The sequence below is a fragment of the Phoenix dactylifera genome, chromosome 3, assembly GCF_051530095.1.
Source record: "Phoenix dactylifera cultivar Ajwa chromosome 3, Ajwa_hap1_PhDact_Kaust_v1.1, whole genome shotgun sequence".
NCBI lineage: Eukaryota > Viridiplantae > Streptophyta > Magnoliopsida > Arecales > Arecaceae > Phoenix > Phoenix dactylifera.
In genome coordinates this window covers 47,964,472-47,986,242 of record NC_143192.1, presented here as the reverse complement: position 1 = coordinate 47,986,242, position 21,771 = coordinate 47,964,472, and the positions used below count along the sequence as shown (strand labels likewise).

Below are 21,771 nucleotides of genomic sequence, written 5' to 3'. Positions count from 1 at the left end.
CCACTTTGTGATCCCTCTCCCGAAGAATTTGATCATAAAATGGATAAGCAACTGATGCTGGATTCTTCTCCATTAAGGCATAAAATCTCAACCACCAGATTCCTGGGCGTACATAAATCCATATTGCCGATTTTTTTTTTTTCTCATAACTCCTGCAAAGCTAAAAATCTTTCTTGTGGTCGTCTTTTATGTTCTGTGAGCTTTATTAATAACAATTGCCCAAAGAGAAAAATCTTCAGTGCAAAAAAAATCTCTCTTTTTGACAGGTAGACATATTAACCTTTTTATGCAGTATTCATTTTCTGTTCGAGCACATGCATGTCCAATTGTTGAATGTTCGAACCTTATTTCTGAGATTAGTCAAATCCAACGATACTACACACATTTTTCCCAGCTCCAAACCTGCTTAGAAGTTCAAAATATTCTAGATATTTAGACACAACTGAAAAGGAACATTAATTTAATGTAAACTAACAAATACTACTCTGTCATTAGATATGTATACGTTAGTTCTTTGTGGTAAGGAGGAAAAAGGGGGGGAACCTTGACAACATGCATGCAAACTATGAACAGTTAAATGCTGGCTATGACTTGGTTTTTAGCCACTCAACCATTTACAGATTGGCCTTCATTATCACATAATCATGACAGCATCTTAGATATCACTATACCCTTGGCATTTCTTACTTCAGGTAGCAAAAGCATATCTTCAACAAAAATATGATCTTTGATTCATGGTCATGACTTGGCCTTGAGCTGCTCAAGGCTCTGAAGTTGCACCTTCAATAATGAATATTCATACCGCATCCTCTCCATCCGAGTTTCTATCATCATCATTTCTTCCTTAAGGTAGTAAAATCGCTTCTCCAACCACTCTATGTTCTCTGAACTGTAGCTACCAAGATCATTTATGTAGTTCCCATGAGTGACTATATGGACTTCAGGGACTCTATTTAGTAGTACAATGATGCTTATCTGCAAGCAAGGAGAGAAAGCCAAACTTGTCAGCTCAATATATTTGCTAAAGACAGGCACAACAATCAGTTGAAAAAAGTCTACTGCTTTGCGAGGGATTCAATGGTAATTCTAGGAGCTCAGTTATGAGATAATTGAAAAGCAGCATCAGTCCCCCAAAATCAGAACATATTAGATACAAAGAATTAAAAAAATGATTCTTCAGACCAAATATTTTTCATAACTAGAAACCAAGATCACCATATTACTATTGTGCACAAATCCGGTGTGCCAAAGATAACTGCATACTGAAGTTACAATAAGCTCTACTTTTCAATGTTCTACTATTTGGTATTTATTACACATTAGCTGGTTATATAGTTTACTGTTCTATAAATCCTTACTGATATGCTAGATGAATCTTAACGGAAAAATAAAGAACAAGTATGATACATGGAGTGCACCCCCTTCCTAGTAAGTCTTACTGTTGGGATATTAATACTATACTTAAAATCAGGTCACCATTGTCTGCTTATCCACATATACATTCTCCATAGTCCATGGAACAACGAATAATAGATGGAGACGACTCTGTTAAAATCAATCTGGCATATATAAATTCAATAAGATTCATGCGACACCGTCTCAATGCCCATTCACACAACCAAGATGTACGTAGAGGTTACATGAAATAAATTAATCCGAGAAGATTGCCCACATGATTGCCTAACACTGTAGCTTGCGCACATGGTTCTAGTAAATCTACATTACAATTCACTAGCATAATATTGCATCGAAAATCAAGCAAAACTTACAACTCTATAAGGAATTTCAAACTAGAAAATGAACTGATATTTACAAGACCTGAAGCATTCCAGAGTGTTAAGGCTGTCCCTGTTATTCTTTAACCGCATGGAAAGCATTTAACCCCCGTCACCCCACCCCACCCCACCCCCCACCCCCCAGGCCAAAAAAAAAAGAAGATAATATATGCCATCACTACTGCATTCAAACAGAAATGTTCGCTCAATTATCATTTCATAGACCTCAGGATAGAAACTGACATAGTCATGATAACCTATGTGTGAAGTATACAAGGCCAGGAAGAAAACTTGCCTGCATTAGGATGAGAATTGAAACAACTGCCAGAACTAAAATCAGAGGAAAATGGCTTTGAGTTTTGAGATATGAAACAAAGGAAGCCCATGATTCTCCAAAAATGGACGCCATGGATGAAACATATCCAAGATTTTCTTGCATAACCTTGTCAATCTTTGCACTGAAACTCCTAGTATCAGGCATGTCCTGTGGGGTCTTTATTGGACTTATTGTTGGATATGACTTTTCCAAAGAACCTTCAACTTCTGACAAATTTTCTAATTCAGCTTCATTATCTTGAACTATGCCTGTATTCATGTCAGCAATTCCTGCAGTAAACAAGGAGCTGTCATATTACGAAAAAACATGAATCTATTGTTGCAAAGAAATTATCCCAGTACTGAAAAGATATTTACTACATATCATTGTTCTAGCCACATAGGAGGACTTCTAAATGACAAACCTTTTAATTTGCCGACTTTCTTCTGACTCAACAATTCCTGAGCCTAGAACACATGACATTCTGGATTAGCAATGTTAGCTTTTCCCCTAGGCATATTAACAAGAACAACAAAAGAAAAAAGAAACATACAATGTTGACCCAAATCCCGCAAACTTCTCGGCATTCCTCTCTTGTTGACTGCTCTATTTTCCCTGTAAATGTACGTCCACTAGGCATTAGTACAAACTTAAATTTCAAAATATGGATTTAACTGAACAATTTTAAGCAATAATGTCATATATGAATTCCCAGCAATTTTAACATGTCAAACCACAAGATAGCAAAGTGGACACATAGTTGAAAGCATACATTTAATTCACTAGATTTATGACCTCAATGTTCATCATCATCACAAAGCTTTTCCTGATCACTTATAGAGTCAGGTAAACTACAAAGCCAAACTCTTAAGTTGAGAAGGCTCCATGGAAGGGTTTTTTGCATAACTTCCTAAAAATAGGAAATCAACAACAAACCTCTAGAAATTTGTGTTGAAATCATGTATAAGGCAAATTTAGTCAAGAAACAAGCCTGCCACAAATCCTCCTAGGCTAATTGACAGGCAGGGCAATCAACCTTATTAGTCACTTTCTAAGCTCATTAGACCAAGGAGCAACATACCAAATTCCACTAGACTTAGTGAGAGGATAGACATTGGGATATATAATTACCTTTGTTGTAGGGAACCATTTTCATCTCTAAGGCACAAAAAAACAAAAGGCTAAATAATATGCAGTCTAATTATGACTTCAATGCTTATTTATTTAAAAAAAAAATTACAGTAATATTTTTTACTTTTTGTATAACTATTTCAACAAATAAGCTATAGAAATATTGGATAACAATAATTAATAATGACAAGTAGCAAAATATCTGAATTGTTATACAGGAGACTGCAGGCTCAAGTCCAAACGAACAATGAGTTGATCATGCATGCTGTGTAAGCAAGGTTTAGGGTGCAAGAGATGCAATTGTCATCATCATGAACATAGGAATAATGTGTGAACTGCCTAAAGAAACAATTAGACAGAAACATAGTGATATTTGATAAGTGTCAGAAACAAATCGGATATAAATCAAATATCAATATATCCATATTCCTATCCTCTTTTTTTTTGCTTTGAAAAAGGGGAAGGGGGGAGGAAGGGACAAGCCCACCTCCGCGTAGCAGCCCCCACTGGGCCCCCACCTTGCCAGGAGAATGTTCGATGCGGGCAGAAATGACCGTGTGTTGGGCACCCTGGCCGGTTTTACTCATACCCTCCCCACCCGTGGGCCTAGCTCAGTTGCCCCTCTAGGCTCCGATACGAACCCTCCGTGTAAGTATGTCACACCTAACACCACCGAGGCTACCAGCGGACCAATAGCCCTCCCAGATCCCGTGTCCGAGCAGGGAGCATCCGGTCTCCACAATTTAATCGACGCCTGCGCGTTTCGAACTCGGAACCATTTGGTTGGAAGTAAGGCTCCGTTCCACTGGGCTACTACCTCAGTGGCCCTATCCCTTTTTAGCTAATGAACATAGATATCAATACGGATATTAAGTGGATGCTGAAATCATGCCCATATTTGTTTTAAAACAAACATGAATACAGATCAGATATGGAGAGTATCTATATAAATTGGATAGTTAAATTTTCTGAACCACCAAATCAAAGATATCACTGTTTGAAAGGTAAATTAAGTTATAGTTATTTTCCTTCAAAGTTCATGAAAGTTATACAATACTAAGTAGGATTGCAAACAAAATCGAAAATGGATCAGATAGCTATCCACAAGTCGGACGGCTCGTCTAGCCCGCTGGAGCCCGAAGCCTCTTGAGAGGGCTCCGGCTAAAGTCTTAGGCCCGCCAAGCCGAGATGAGCTTGGAAAATAGGCCTGTTTAATAAACGAGCCAGGCTTGGGCTTGGAGATTAAATCCTAGCTTGAGCCCGGCTAGACACGATTTTTTATTTTTCTTATGCTATTTCTTTATGTTTGATGTGTTTGTAGACTTAATTGATAATTGTTGTTGATATGTAAACTTAATGAAGTAATAGACATGATGTAGGTAGTTGGCAATATTTAATTATTCATATTTAGAGTATTTTAAATATTCTAAATAATTTTTAAAACATTTTTAGTATTTTTTAAAAAATAAAATGGTCATGAAGCTAAAGGCCCAACCCAAAAGCCGAAATTCTAATAAGAGCCAAGCTCAGGCCTAGAAGGTGGGCCTAAAAGCCGGGCTGGGTCGGGCCTAGGTGAAAGAAAATTGTGTTGGCCTTTGGGAAAAGCCCAGCCTGACCCTAGCCCATGAGCAGGTCTACCATCCATATTCATATCCGTTTTTCTTTAATATATATGGATGGGCACAGATATTAGAATCGGTTTCTAGTGTACAAGCTGAGATCTTTCCTTTCTCAAAAACAACAAATGATGTGCAAGAAGAGAGCTAGAGAGATTTGTTCTACCAGCGGACTATCCATTGAAGTAGGGATACCACACTACATAGTATCATGACCAAAAAGAAAATGTAGGTAAGGGAGAAAAAGCAAAAAATGTAGGTGATGATCCCACACTAAAATTTGCATTCACGGCAGGATAGATTTGGATTTGGAAACAGATTCAAACAGATATTAGTTAGTCCATTTTCACCCTAGATCTGACCAGGTATTGCCTGCATCCGAAGTGAGGCTTGGTCTTGCCTGTAACCTACATAGTATCATGACTATAATGTTGTGATATTCTTCCCATATCACCCCTAAGCATGCAACTGTAAACAAAATGATGGAAGTGTGCAAACCACTTCCCACCAACCTCAAATTCTCAAGCCTCCCAAACACTTCTCTGCCACAAGTATGCTTAAGCATGTCATTAAAACCCTCAAGATGAAAGAATAAAGGAACATCTAAAATATGCTAGACCACATTGGTAAGGAATATGGTTTAACCTTACTAAACACAAAAAACTAGTTGCACTACAAATTTTAAGTAGAAGAAAATTTCTAGAAGTTATTACTCTAGTCTCATATTGTTTACTTAATTATGCCCATGATGTCACAATGAACGAATGAACTTTAAAGCTTGGAAACAATAAGACCTTGATTATGGTTGATGACACGTTGCATAAAATTTGAAATTAACATCTAAAATAATAATCTACAAATCAAGTTTTAAACAAGCAGTTTGATTGAAAATTTTGCCTTGCAATTATAACATAATGATTTAGACTTCTCATGCAACAGCTTCATTGATGCCCATGACCCTGTGGAGGCTATGTTTGAGTAATAAAAGAGAACACCAAAATATATTTGGACACCTATCTCCCAGCTTCCCTCTACTATGCCATCCTAGATTGATAATCATGAACCATATTATGAGTTTTTAATTCACAATATAATGGTATCTCACAGCCAGATTACATCAAAAATGAAAATCAATGTCAAAATAGGCAGGCTCTCTAGGAATACTAATAAGTGCCTCTGTTGCAACAATAATAGGAATGGCTACATATGCAATAAACCATCATCTGATTCATGTTTGCAGTAAATAAACACCAAGAAACTAAGACTGGTCATTATGAAACCATGAAGTAGAAATAAAATGACACTTATTTGAAAATGTAAATCCATACCTTTAAAAATAGTCTTCTTTGAAAATGACACATTTGAATACACTCGCAGAGTGCAACTATTTTCTTCATTTTTACTTTGTTCCACATCCCATATACCCTGTACATGTAGCATCAAATATGCACAAGCAATAATGTTAAAATGCTGGCATTGAAGGCAGTATTACAAGAGGATAGAATCTTTCAGACCTTAATAAAAAGCAAACATTGAAAATATATTAACTACAAGATTAACTTCCATCCCAATGTAACTCGAATATGGAACCAAAATGTTGATCCATTAAAACAGAAATCAGGCGCTAAAACAGAATATTGTGATAATATCTTTAAATTTATCGAAGTAAGGGCTTAGGGTTGGGCTTATTGTGATAAGTTTCGTTCCTTAAAAGAACTGAGAAAGAAAGTGCAGAGAGGATGTCATCACCACTAGTCAAGTAGGCCTACCAGAAACTTGCAACACAAAAGATTGTCACATCTGTTTTTGTGATGCTTGGTAAATGTAACTCTGAAAAGTTTACACAGAGTCAGCAAAACATGAAGAGAGATCAACTAAAACTATCATAAATCATTTGGAATATCACTTATAATTGTTCATCAAGCCCACAAGCTCACATGATTGTGATAAGGCTTGATGGTTATCATTATGGCTATCGATATGTAGCCTAATGGTTTGTCACTGAACTGTCATAAACAAGTTATAAAAAGAACTAGAAAATGGATGCATTGGAAATGGCTTGTCTAACAATTGGTTCCATGAATCAATTGTTAGATCAAAAATGAAGATACTCATCTCATTATGCTTTATTCTCAAAGCAGAAATAATCAAATTGCTAATTGGAAGAGATGAGGTTGGTTATGTGAAGGGGTTTTTCCAGTCACCCGCCTCATATTTTAAATTCAACTTAAATGATTCATTATTCGACTCTCCAGGTATAGTGATGACTGATGATGAACCAAAACATGTATACCACAAGCTTGGTCATTTTATTGTTATGTCCAAACACTTGAAACACCACCTGCGTATTACGATCTTGTACTACCATTGCACTAACAGAGATGCATAAGATCATGGGCTCATGGCCTTTGTGTATGACCGGCTCATGTATTGCAAAACATGAACAATTATGACTTTGCAACTGATTTATCAATAAATTCAAAGATGGTCATTCTATAAACAGCAGCATTTACCTTATTAAAGGAAAGCATACATTCAAACTTTTGAACTGGTATGGTCTATTTACCGGTCTATAAAGGTGCCAGAAATTCCAAAAGTGTGTTTCAGACTCTCCAGGTATTATGTTATGGAAAACTCAATAAAGCAGCAGAAAAAAATATGATACTGATGCCAAATACTCATTGGAGGAGGTTAAAGGGTGTAAAAGAGCCTTTAAGATTAAATAATGCAGCATAGCTATTCTTACATTCCATTGATAAAGAAAAGTGATATCAAACAATCATTACTAAAAAGGATAAGCTTATCATCTCTCTGAATCGTTTCTGCACCTAAGCTAAGAAGTTTTCTTAGACATCATTTTCACTAAGACTGCTGAAACAAAAATAAGTTCCAGAATTCATATCATAGTTGAAGATATTTTAGATTCCAGGTATGGTAAGCATCAATTCTTCCTAAACTACATTAAAGCATACTGCAACCTATAAATCAAGAACCAGTAGAGTTTTATCATTAGAAATCTAGATGCACAACTTAAAAGTGTACTTAAATGATCCTTGTTGGACGTTTATTTTTCAGTTGACTGTAAGTTGCCAATCCGGTTTCACACATCTACAAGTTAAGAACACAAAACACATCACAATAAAGGTTTTTTTAAAGCAACAATCAGAAAAGGAGCTTGGTGTACCCTATTAATGGAAAATAACTTCTTAAAAATAGATAATCATCATAATTGTTTCGTTCCAAAAAGTTAAGGGAAAAAAGTACACAATTTTGATAATACCTAAGTGATAGTAGCATTAGATGATGATATTAAAGAAGTGCAAATATCAAACTTCATCGATCATTGAGATTGAACGACCCACCTCGACCTGAAAGTAATCCCCGTAAGGCACGTCACTAACTTGTTGTGATGTCTCAATCACTAAATGCCTGGTGCATCATGAAAGAATGAAAAGCCACGAGATTAACAATACTGGCTTGTCAAGCAAGAGTTACTTGAAGAACACAATGGGCAGAAAGACATTTAACACACTGATAACATGCACTGGAATGGCAAATGGCATGTTCATATTCTTAGTTAGAAACCATGAAATTGCAAGAATACAAAATTCACCAAAATAGAAGAGAACCATGATCATTTGTAAAGTGAATTAGAAAAACTTATCAAGAGAAGGAAAAGACAATCCAATTCTACTACTCACTTGAACAAATACATTAGGAAGTGACCTTTATTCAGATATAGAGATAACAAGCTGGCAAAACATGTCAGTTTTGTCCATTGCTTCTTCATTCAATATGGTTTAATCAGAACAGGTGAATAATTGGTACACTTGAGAATTGCATATGTCTTTTTGCTTTAAGTGAAACCAAATCAGCAGCCATGCCAGAAGAAGGATCTAGCAACCAAGTATTACTTTTATCTTCCCAACAACTCACTATCATTACAATGTCCTTTCTCCAGCTATCATGCAAACTGCCCTATATTTTTCATTTATTACAGGGGAAAAGAAAAGCAAAACCAGTGGTTTGGATGCATAAGCAGATCCTGAGTTACTCATAATATCGACAGAAAGAACGTGTGCGCAAAAACAATACACACATAGCATAAGTTGAAAATGTCATATGACAGGAATTTTCCAAGCACCAATGATTCAAATCCTGTGGGACAGGGCCATCACAGTTTTTCCATAGAACAGGATGTACTGCATCCTGACACTTGGGATGGTGCATGTCCCATCCCATCCCGGTCTGCATCCCATCCTTACACTTGGGATAGTGGGACGTCCTACCATCCCACTGAGACTTAAATCCTTGCCAAACACTATTTGCAATCAAAATAATAGCAATAAAAGCAGCATCTGTGTTTGTGGATACTACACATACTCAAATATGCTGATAATGATATTAGCAAGTGTAATGTTGGTAGACCACCTTGGGTTCCGAGAACTCGAAGAAACATTAATAGGCTAAACATTACTCAATCTTCCATACAAAACCAAAGCCCAATCTTTGATAGGGTCTTCCATCTTCATTGTAAAATTTGAGTTTTGACAGCAAATAGATGATGCCCCAGAAATGAATTTCAAGACACAGAGGGGCATTTAAATATTTCTTTAACATGTTAAAGTTACTTGCATTAAAGTTAAACTAGTACAGAATCTAGACTCTGAATTGAACAGATGATTTTAATGTGTATCAAAGGTGGTCTTATTGAGAAGGGAGAATCTAGTATAGGTTGAAAGGTCAAAAAAGAGGAACTGAAGAATTGGATGGAGGTATTAGCAGTGATTCTAAGCTTCCCCATCTCAGAAAATTAGTGTAGCACAGATATGAAAGGCATAGAGACATTCATGTAATTAACATTAAACTGGCAGGACAATGTTCGAACACTAAGCAACGATGACTGGTTTTGTATCCCAAACTTCCTGTGGACCTAAAGCTATGGCGAAATCAGAACTATGGGCACAACTAGCACTGGTCTGTGCAATGCACTAGAGAAAAAACATGTAGTGCACATCTATATCTGATTTAAGATTTTTATCGTTTGTTTATACTCCTACTTTATGAGATGCCCTTGTTTCTTCCTTAGTGTAGGAACTGGACTGCTGAAGTTGAATATACTAAAATGTGAATAGATATAAAAGGTAGATAGTCGAGACAACTGGCTTCCACATGATTCCTTTCTGGTAGGTTACTTTCCTAGAGAAAATGTCCACAACAGCATATTTTCCCATTAAATTAAAATAAGGGACAATGTCAGTCATCCAAGCATGAAACTCATGTTCTTTGTGTTAAAATAGTTTTAGACAACTCAGGCACTACAAAGTGGTAAAAGTGTGAAGAAAACATTGTGTGCATGTAATTTGCAATGGTCGGTATCATAACTACCTAGTCATATGATAAACGTACAAAGATATTTCTCTTACATGTCAGTGCATTTTAATATTTTAATCAAGAACATATATGACAAGGGAAAAAGAATATAATCTACCTGTTTCTATATGCACGAAATTTCTGGACCTCCTGGCAGTTACCAAATTTTGCACCTTAAATACAACTAGGAGAAATCAATATAGGTATTACATGAATAAAAATCTATTCAAGATGCATAAAACAGTTTTGTACATATGCAATGGGAAATCAGGGGGACTTCGACATACCAAGATATATCTTGACAGGATGCAGAAACGAGATATCACGCACATGTCCAAATTGTTCGTGCTGACACCATGGAGTGCACTTCAAATCTGAAAATGCATGAGAATTGCATCAGCACTACAATATCTCAAAATTCAAACAATAGTCACCAACAAAACAGAAGTACCAGCAAGAGAAAATGCTAATTAGCTATGCAACTTACCCTTGTCACCACATCTTTTATGGAAGCTTTCTAGAAAGTCAGCAGCAGAATCAGAGATAAATAGACTGAAAAAATCCTCCACACAGACCTATGAGCCATAAAATTAGCATTTGTAAAAAAAAATGATGAGGCATGATGTAGCTAAGTGAACTATTAAAAATGAATTTTGCATTACCGGGAAATTTGCCTCTGCAACCATCGTAAAGTATTCAGGTACTGCAGAGTAGAAGATATTAGAGCCAAAAGCAAGATAGGAGAGATGAATTACATATAGAAACTTATCAGATATACACAAGTAACAAAAAGCCATTTAAACACAGTATCACCAAAGAGCAGTTGTTAAATGAAAAAAATGCAATTAAACTACTAATAACATATGCAGATTCCATGTGACATCAGACAAAAACCAGCAGTACTTACTCTTAGGAGAATCAACATCGTCAAGCTTCCAAGTAATAGGATTTCGTGGAGATGAATGGTCAGCATTTTCTTCACCTATACTCTCCTGAACTTCTAAGAGCTTTATGGACATACTGATGTCATTTTTACCATTAGACAAAGGATTGCGTTCTTCTGATATATCAGCATCTTTATTCCTGATTCAATGACATGAATTAGATCAATATAGTGAGATATTATAATTGCTGTCAGTTATGTTTAACATGGATAACCTGTCTGAGGATAATGAAGCATCAGCTAATTGTTTAGATCCGCTTAGTCCTTCCAAGTTAACAATGGCATTGTCTTGGCTGCTGGAATCAGATTGCGTGTCCTGAAGTAGAAAGGAGATTACCAATCACTAATAATCAATTGCAGAAAGTGAACGACTGATTGAAAAGATTTCCAGAATGGGAGAATGCAAGCTAATCCTTGCATAGCAGAAAAGCCTAAAAGGACTGACTACTTGATAATTTTAATGAAGCACAATACCTAAAGAAGAGATATCCTCAGCATGATATCGATAATATCATCTACGAAAAGCATCAGAGCATAATCAATTCCACACAAATAGTGTAAAACTACAGTTTTGCACCCACTTCATAATACATCCACCATCCTAAGATAAAAATCTTCAACACAACCACAAGCGCACTTAACTTTAGTGTTTCAAAAATGTAATATGTTGTTCCATCATTATTTGAAACCCTATATCATATGTTTCTTTGAAATGTAAAGATCAAATAGAAAGGTCACAATTTATTTTTACAACATCTAAATTATTTATGTGAAGGCACTTCTTAGATTTTATAACCTGAAATTTTCTAGAACTCCACTCCCCTACTCCTAGATCTGCTCTCAGTTCAGCTAGGAATCAAGCTGCTTATCCGAAGCAGAAGATTATCAACTGAGCAGCTATGGGCCTAGGAGAAGTGATTAAGAAGCAGTTTGGGTTACAGAGTAATCAAATTGGACAATCATATTTCACATCATATTATATGATTAAACATACAAAATACATGGTGGATACAAGACTTTTGTTGTCAATAGTTATAGTTCTTGTTAAAATAATAATAATAATAATAATATGCACATTCAAAAGCAAGGTTCGCCATCTCGTACCTGACCTTGTACCAGTACCACTTTATTACAATGTCGGTATGCGATTGGTACGAGATAGTGAAACATACTGGGTGTCAGTATGGTATGAGACTGCATACCAATTCGGTATTGGTATGGTACGATACGTCCGGTACGGTATGATGCCGACCGGTACAACAAATCTTGTTCAAAAGCATATACACATAGATCATGAAAACCATATCCGCACTTCTACAATGAGCAAAATGAAAGATACATCAAAAATGATTTTTCAAAAAAAAAAACAAAATGAAAAGAAAAAACAGAACTTGTACTACAAGACTAAAGAATGGTCTATAGCAGAATGGAAATAATTTGAGGTGTAGTTACCATGGAAGAGCATTTTTTCTTGAACTAGATTTAGGTCAACCTCAAGCAGTTCATACTATTGGTTTTACAAAGAGTTCATGTCCCTGAATATTATGCCTATGACAGGATTAGTGGGCATCCATGATCAAGAAAAGCAGCATCTCAATAGATACTTGAAAAGGCTAGTTTAGCTAGGCATCAAAATGTCAGATAACGAAAACGAGTGAAATGATTGAACCATGATGTCAGGCTAAATGATCTCCAGCCCTAAGAATTTGCATCGTAGGTCAAAAATACAAGAGGAAGAAGAAGAAGAATATACATTAGATTCACACATCTGCATAGGCCATTCAGCTGAGTCTAATGAAAGCTAAAAAAGGATTCAGCGATGCACAGTTAAATGATATTAAAGGCTGCACACAGGTACATATTTATAACCAACCTATCAATAATCTACAGGCAACACCCTCGAGAACATGTCCTAAGAATGTGTACGATAGCTTTAGGCTTCTCTCTTTACATATAACACAAAAGGCTTCATCTCCAACATGTTCACTGGATTCTGAAGCCATTTCCACAGTTTCTCGAGCCCAAGTAATTAGATCGTAAAACAAAAATCAAAGCAACAACAAGGAGTAGGATTTTTGTTTTCTTTCACTGCTACTCATCATCCTCTGACATGCATTGCATGTCCCCACTAGATTAAATAAAGAGTGCTTCATTTGATTCATACATCTACACGAGCCACTCAATAAGGTCCCACAAGAAGTGATATACAATAAGAAACGACTTCACATATGCACACTTTAAATGATTTGAAGACAGAGGATATGAATATACTGTAAACGATGCAAACATATAATGTAATATATGTAGACAAATTTGGACGCATAATACACACATCTCAATAATCACATGCCTTCAACACTAATAAGTGCAGTACATGATGCAGAAAAAAAAGGTGAAAATAAGATTGAAATATTACAAATTAGAGACTTAAAATGTATCAAATTTTACAAGCTTCAAAATTTCTTGTTTCAAGCCTAGAAACTCTGCTCAATAAGCACCAAATTGGTCACAGATTAAAATGAAGAAACTGCTGACCTGACGATCCTGAGAGGCATTGGCGTCACTGCTATGCTGTGCCCAACCATCAATAATAAGCCGATAAGCTTCATCACGTGACAAAAAAGATCCAAAGAAGTGCTGCCAGTTCAAAAATCAATAAAAAAGGTTCCTAAAGCAAATCTGTAAGTCAAACTAAAGAATGCATATATAAATTAATAACAAAGCAGCTCCTAAAACCTACAGATTTTATAGCTAGTGAATTGTTATTAACCTTGAAAAAAAATTTCGGGCTATAGCATATTACAAATAGTCTCAAATAAATAAAGCCATTTATGCATCAGCTAATACAGCCCAATTTTTCTTACCTTTTTCCCTCCTGCAACAATTTCTATAGCATTAGGAAAGATTGCAGCAGTCTTTGCTTTACGAACACACGTGACTTCATGAAAAGGAATTGTTTTCTGCATAATCAAATTGCAATCAGTTCAACCCATTATTACAGACTAAGGGCAGACTACCTAACAACAAGAAAGATTAGAAGCCAACACTATTTCATGATACCAAAACATGGAACCACATTGTTTTCCTAAAATTCCAACAAGTTTTACAGGACATAAAACATATAAAATAAAAGATACAGAAGATTGACCAACAAGAGCTAGAAAGACAAACACTACAAGGCTACTCAAACAGAAAGTGGGCTGGAAATTAAGGGTGATGGAGGGATATAATGCATTCATATCATAAGATGAGTTTGTGAGGGCCCTATATCCACATATGATCCATCATTCTCCATCATTCATTCTATAGGAACCAATTGATGCAGTTTTAAAACCAAGTTCATTGATGCAGGATAAGTGTTCCAAAGATCATAACTATCAAAAACCAAAATATGATTTCAAAGTTAAAAACCAAGTTAATCTGCAATTACTAAAGCAGTTTTAAAAACTTCACCATGTGTCACCAAAGATCATTGATGCAGGATAAGTGCTCCAAATATCATAACTATCAAAAACCAAAATATGATTTTAAAGTTAAAATTTGCTCATGTCTTTGCAGAGATGTGCAGACAGATGCTTTGGAACCAAGAAGCAACATAAAATTACTGAGGGCAGGTGGGCAGTATAACCAATAACTTAGTAGTGAAACTTTCAGGCCTTTGTGGAGTTCAATTTCAGTCCTGATAAAAGTTCCAAATCCAAAAATAATTAACTTAGGTTGATCTTTGTCCCAAGTCCTCAAGACATGTCGTATTTCCTTGATCTTTTATTATAACCCTAATATTAAGAGAAAATCTTCTCTTGGTTCCAGCTGCAAAAATACTAAAGAGTAAGGGCAGAGAACAGATGCAATTCAGTGATCAAGAAAGAAAATTTCTATGCTAACTTCTCTAGTGCATGCAACCAGAGGCATGTAGATAATCACAGGCATTTCATAATTTTAGGATGCGATGAGTGCAAGGTTCCCTGCATCCTCTGGTCAATACGATTTACTTTGTAAATAAATTGGCACCAGAATAATACAAACAATTGCCTTGTAAGTTATAACACCAACTGGGTGGAAACAGTCTTAGAATTCTCTATTACAAATAAGGAAGTCATGAACAATTACCTTTATAAAAACCATTTTCAAATTGTAACGATAGAAACTTTACTATAGCAACTTGAGAACGAGTGGAGTGAATAGATAAAGTGGATCTGAATTAAATTAGAGATGAAGAAGTGAATTTACACTAAATTAGAGATGAACAAGTGGATCTAAAGCAAGGTTTTCCAAACTTGAGATGAACTATAGCAAAAGAGAGGTAATATAGCAGCAATGGTATGAAAACTGAAATGACCCATCAAGAGGCTACAAGCACAGAAAAGCACTGAAACAACTTATAAGCACAAGCTGCATAGCTGCAAGCTCTGTGACACGCTAGTTTTCAGGTGAAATGAGATGTTCCCAAGAGAAACTGGGTGACCAGCATCAGTATTTAGAAAAGCAATGAGAGAAATAAAAAGCAACAAAATAGAAGCTACAATTCATCTAGCCTCTTGACGAGGCTTCAGACAAGGCAAATTACCAATGAACCTACAAAATGGCGATGTTAGTGTAACAGGATCAGCTGTTGATCATCACAGAAAAGATATGGAAGAGAGAAAAGAGCAGCAGCAGATAAATATGAAAAAAGATAAAGAAGAATAGAAAAAGAAAAGAAAAGAAGAGGCAGAATCAAAGAGGTGGACAGAGAGAAGGATGTGTCGCACAGCATCAAACAGAGATCCGTGCAACACTACTTATTCATAAAAGGGGACCAGCCACTTAATTAGGAAGGGTGAGCCAAAATAGCCCTAATTAGATGTTGGTTTACAAAGAAACCCTAACAGGTCAACCTAGGCTCGATTCGGGCTTAACTAATAACCACTAGATAGAAAACTATGCTGAACCATATCAGCACTGATCTGATCCGTATTATCCCTGTTTTCATCAATATTCATCAACACACACCCCTCAAGCTGGAGCATGAATGTCCATCATGCCAAGCCCGTCAATTATATTCTTCGACTGATCTCATCTGATAGATTTGGTTAAAACATCAGCCAACTGAGAATCTTATCTGACATAGGGTGTACAAAGTTCCTTGGTGACCACTTTTTCTTGAACAAAGCGTAGATCAACCTCTATATGCTAGGTCGTCTCATGAAATACAGAATTACCGGCAATATGAATGGCTGTTTGTTTATCGCATAGTACCTACTTATAATTGCATTAAAGTTCTCTAACAATTTCAACCTAATGAATAAAACAAAAAATATACAAAGTTTTTGTTTAACTCCGAAGTTAAAAAAAAGGAAGCTTAAAGACAAATTTGTTGCAATTAAAATGGGTAACACCTTTAACTTTAAGCTTTATCATACGTATTTAGAATAAAATTCAACATGAGACAATCCATTAGCATTAGTAATAAAACAATCAAGCAACTGGCAGATATGCAAAAGATATGACATATAGCCATAGCCATAGGAATACACAGATATCTTTTCCAAACTTAAAAAATCAGTACATACCTTTGTCTCAAATCCAAAAATGTTGGAATAGAAGCAGATATGACGAATAAACAAATACATGTGTCCCTGCCAAAAAAAACAAAATGAAATAAAAGGCATAAAAATGTAAAATAACCTAGCCAGCAAGGATAACATGAAAGGAATATTGACCATGTGCAGTATGCTCAGGGATAGTCACAAGCCTTATCCCATGCTTTGCATTAAGAAGCTAAATATAAAGGTGATAACGAAAAATAGATGACAACCAACTTAGGACATGCCATCCACCAAGTCAAAAACAATTCCAAAAGTATACTTGTCAAGAAAAATAAGTACCTGAAGAAGAATATTTTCTTGGAGAGCGCAGTTAAAATCCTGAACAAGGACCTATAGGAATTATTAATAATTAGGATTTTAATAATATGAACTATTTATAAAAGCAAAAGCAGCATCAAGCTTAAAAATCATGACAAAGTTATACAAGACAAAGGAGTACAGGGGGTGAGAGAACACACTTGTGTTAACCAATACCAGAAGCACAAAACTTGGCATTTCTAGGAACGCATGGTCTCCTCTTTCTCGATAATCTATTTATTATTTAAAATATCTGAATCTTGTAGGAAGCTAGTTTACATTGTTCATACTTTACAATCTACTGAACTAGCATAGCAATTGATAACAGTTCATAATTTATAATAGACATTCAATACATTGCATGCACAATAATTTTTAACTAACAATTAATTAATTTGATAATTTTTGAAACAATGGTCTCTGGATGTTGTTGAGAAAGGTCATAATGTAATATTTAGTGGACTAGATGAGTTACATTCTGAAAATTGGCCCGGCCCTTTATATGGTACTATTTACCTACTGATAGGCTATATCCAATCTAGGTCAAGCTCATACCCAGTAAAATGCTTCAAATGGGTCAAGCTAAGTGGGTCAAGCTAAGTCATATTTGATCAATTAGGTGGGCTGGGTCAAGTCAAGTCATGAAAGAGAATAACCTGCTAGCATATCAGGATAAAATTTTTGGCCACGCATAGTACATTTATACAAGATTGTTAGTGGGACAGATACATGTAGGGCATGACATATCATTCAAGTCAAACCACTTAGAGTCAAGCCATGGGGTTGTTAGAGGCTTCATGTCAAACAACACTGACTCATTAACATGTCAGATCAAGCTCCAGCTAGACCTTAATAACAATTTTGACACACGGACATTATTTTAAAAAATAATAATAAATAAAACCGTGCTTTTTAAAAGTTATTTGTTCAGCTTTTAGTGCTTAATAAGCACTCACATATTTGGAAGAGATACTCTCATGTATAAATATCATTGTCAACATATTTTTAAGGGGGAATGACCATGGAAATGTATTTATAGTTTGATTATCTGTCTCCAGCATTTCAAGAAGGAAGCAATAATAGATGCACCCACTTATAACAATATTGGATGAAAATACCTTCTCACTAATGTTAGGCTCACACAAGTGGAGATCCCTAATTCTGGTAGGTAAGAGGTTGCATGTTCGACTACTAGAAAGTGGATGTCTTCAGCATCTATCTTAATAAAGAGAAGTGAGGGAGATGGGAGAGGAAATGCCAAGGGAGACAGAGTGGTGTAGCTGTAGAGTTTGGGACAGGACGTGCAAAATTAGCCTTGCTCTGCCCAGCCCAATTTTTGGCAGGCCTGGGCAAATGAGCCAGGAGAAACCAAAATCTTTAGGCCTAAATAAAAATCAAGGTAGCCCCAAGCTCACCACATCGTAACCCAACCCAGACAAATATATAATAAATATTAATATATTCACATATGACTTATACTATGTTACATTTTATATTTAATGCATATATTATAAAAAAGTAAATAAAAGAAGGAACATAGGAACCCTAAAACTGAAATATTCAAATCCTAGTACACATTCTCCCTCCCCTATATAGGGATTGCTACAGATTTTGAGTCTACACAAGGCAAGGAAAGAAACATCTGAGCCCTTTGATTGACTTGCATGACCCAAAGACATGATGAGAGCTTCATGAGCACCATCAAGCATCACTGGAGCTTGCCAAATTTTTGGTCTTAGTGTCTATTTGTTTTTATTTTATTTTTTTCTGTCTTAGTGGTTTTAGTCCATTTTTGGTTCAGTTTATTTGTGAGAAGGACTGAATTCAAGTGACTAAGTTGAATCACATGATTAGCTGGAGGTTCATTTTATGAATAAAAGTAGGGCAGGTTACTGTTCATGGTACTGTGAACAGTAGCACTACAGCTATAATACGTTACTATTTAAGGGTTACTTTTCACGTTTTTTTAATGGTGATGGTGATGTATGCTTGCTTTTTTAATGAATGGAAGAATTCCTTCTTTATTGCATGTGAGGCGTGGAATATGGGTGTGAGGCCCTCGGAATTCTCCTATTAAACCGGTGTAAGACTGATACCCTTCTTCCTTAACTTTGTGGTTCTCTTTTGCATCTAGTTTCCAGCTTTTAAATTTTCTATTCTTTGCTGGTTGTATTTCTATTATCAAAGCCTTTCATCTATCAGCCTCAAAAGTGATCAACATAACATCTGTTAGCAGCCAAATAACAGCTATTTTCTAGGACTGATCTGGATTGCTAACAGGTCACCTTGGCTGGCTGCTTTCCGTTATACAGCCATTCAGAAGAACACCTAAATAGAACTCCAAATCTGTGTTGGTTTTTTTTTTCCTTTGCTTACTTATGTTTCAGATCTGAAATAGACAAATCTGTGATAAGCCTTTGGTTTCCCCCCTCAAAACCCTAATCCTTATGCACAAAGGTCCGTAAGTGTCAAGTCTACCACTTGCTTGCAAATAGATCTGATTACTGGTATCCTTAATGGTTCAGCACGTAGGAACGTATACGGCTGATGCCTAATAATTGCAACACATTCATCTAGATGAACAAAGATCCATCGCTTTGCATCCTTCAAAGATTTTTGGACCTTCAAAACTTTTGTTGCTAGATCTTGTTCTTTATTTGTGCAAAGCTATTACTCAAATATGATTTCAGTAGTTTGCATTTAGACATCCACATCTAGTAGTTTGAGTCCTAAGTGTAGTAGCTTCTTAATTCTAATTTTCAGATTGTTGTTTAGTATCGCACAACATCATGATTTCAATTGTTTCTATCCATAGCATTTAAGATTTGCATAAGTTCAAGTTAAGGTTTGCCATATTTGTGTGGCATCACTTACTAGATTCCCTAAGGTTGTCCTGCATCACCCCTTCCCTTGCAATAGATGCCCTTCCTCCATGATTTGTTGATGAACACCACCAACTCCCCTACTCCTCTCATGTAGGGGAATGCCTATCCCTCCTTCCCTCCTGCCTCTCTCTCTAAGGACCAAAGCCACTTGCCATGGCGAGCCCTCCCTCTCCCCTCTCTCCTTCTTTCTCTTGCCCCCCACCCCCTTCTCTCGACCTAAGCTACCTGCCAACCTAAATACTCCCCCTTCTCTCGAGCATGTTAATAACACAAAATAAGAACAATGGTCACAAGTCCTACATCAAGACTAATCTGATCATTAATTTGGCAGAGAAATAAATTAAAATGACAAAAAGTTAACAAAGGTTAGGTTCTAGAGTTGATATGTTTATTTAAAATGAAAAGACACAACTCACTGCTAATGGAAGAAGGATTTTAATCTTAAAACAGGTAAGCAACGACCCCCGGTTTGTGTCTTTCTCTAATCCTAACTAACAAGTCAAACTTAATAGCAAGTTCCAACTAGAAAAAAATTTGTAGCAGCAATATTCTTGTTTAATGCAAGCAGTCTAATGCAAGGAGGCTACCCTAACTAAGGAATCACAAATTCACCAGTGACCCCTATACACGTTGCAAGTCAATCTCTACGAGTTAAACGTTTTAGAGATGATAAACTAAATTATTTGGCCGCTATTTTGACTCTGCACAATACATTAACATTTTCTGGGAGTAACCAACATGATACGTTGAACAAATTCAGCAACAGCAACTTGACAGAAACCAATATCATCCAAAATTGACAGATTACCCTTTGATTTCCATATGGACATGATCTTTAAACCTAAAACCAACTGCAAGAATGCTAATGATTAGGTTAAAAATTAACAAACTATAGGAATAGCCAATCAAACTCCATATCCCAAAGATCACAGTTGAGAAGCATACGAGCCACCTCCATTACATCTCAAGCAAAGACAAGAAGTCCACTCACCTCATCAGGGGGGAGCCGGAACAGCAGCCGATACTCTTCGCTTCTCATCGAGAGTGCTTGAGTCTGAAACCGAGAACAATCAAGAAACAATCACGCAAAATCCAATCCAAGCAAGAAGACATCAGAAAAAGGCGGGAAGTCGGGAACGAAAGAGGGTACCAAGCCGTCGACATCCCTTCGCTCGGATGGATCGCCGGAGTGCCCGGAGGATGTCTCGGAGGCGGCGTCCACGTCCTGCCTCGCCGCCCTGGACGGCGAGGAGCGGCAGGGTTGCTCCATTGTTCCCGGGTGCTCCATCTTCTCCATGATCGGCGAGGCGACCGCCATGGGTGGGAATCGAGCTCGCTAGGGTTCCAAGAACGGGAAGGGAAAACGAGAAGGAGAGTGAAGGGCTGGGAGGAGAGGGAAATCCGTTCCCGGTGGGTGGAGCGTTTCCTTTAAATAACAGTGGTTGTTGAGTGTCAGGGAATCGGCGGAGGGGGACGAGCGAGAAGTGCAAGAAAGGATCGGGAGATTTTTGGACGGGTTTTGAGGGGTGTGGGGCCCAGAGACTAACAAGAACGGGGTTGGAACGGTGTGAAGAAAAGGCCGCGCACCGTCTTGACTTCCGCGGCCGACGACTGCGACGGACGTCGGGGCGTTCGCGCGCGGGTGAGCGTGACGACGGAGGCGAGCAGACGGTGCGAGTGCCTCGCAAAATAAAAGAGAAGACTTCCGAGAATTAAGATGAGATGTTGGTCATCTCGGTTGGTACGGGAAAAATTGGAAATATTTAAACATTTTTGGCAGTTAAAATATGATTTTAAAAGAATGCACGGTACCTTTGTATTGTATGAATCGAAATTTTGACGGGATA

The 21,771-nt window shown here is 36.7% G+C and overlaps 1 protein-coding gene across 1 annotated transcript; it reads right to left on the bottom strand.

Annotated features, from left to right (window-relative positions):
• Positions 1–459: 459 nt before the first annotated feature.
• VAD1 (GRAM domain family protein) lies at positions 460–21,586 on the bottom strand. Its single transcript, XM_008800575.6, has 18 exons — positions 21,075–21,586; positions 20,916–20,978; positions 17,022–17,072; positions 16,707–16,772; positions 14,019–14,114; positions 13,690–13,791; positions 11,370–11,470; positions 11,119–11,294; positions 10,874–10,914; positions 10,699–10,786; positions 10,499–10,585; positions 10,330–10,384; positions 8,201–8,267; positions 6,167–6,263; positions 2,645–2,706; positions 2,516–2,558; positions 2,071–2,381; positions 460–975 (listed from the first exon to the last, which is right to left on the bottom strand). Exons 1-18 carry the CDS (start codon positions 21,240–21,242, stop codon positions 739–741), a joined length of 1,911 nt encoding a protein of 636 aa, XP_008798797.3. The 5' UTR covers positions 21,243–21,586; the 3' UTR covers positions 460–738.
• Positions 21,587–21,771: the final 185 nt, after the last annotated feature.

Excerpts from the sequence above, each read along its gene's own strand:
- VAD1 (XM_008800575.6), bottom strand. The coding sequence starts at position 21,242 with ATGGCGGTCGCCTCGCCGATCATGGAGAAGATGGAGCACCCGGGAACA. Across the intron at positions 17,073-20,915 it reads TCCGGCTCCCCCCTGATGAG|GTCCTTGTTCAGGATTTTAA; the intron begins GTGAGTGGACTT and ends TAATTCCTATAG. Across the intron at positions 11,295-11,369 it reads GCTTCATTATCCTCAGACAG|GAATAAAGATGCTGATATAT; the intron begins GTTATCCATGTT and ends TCATTGAATCAG.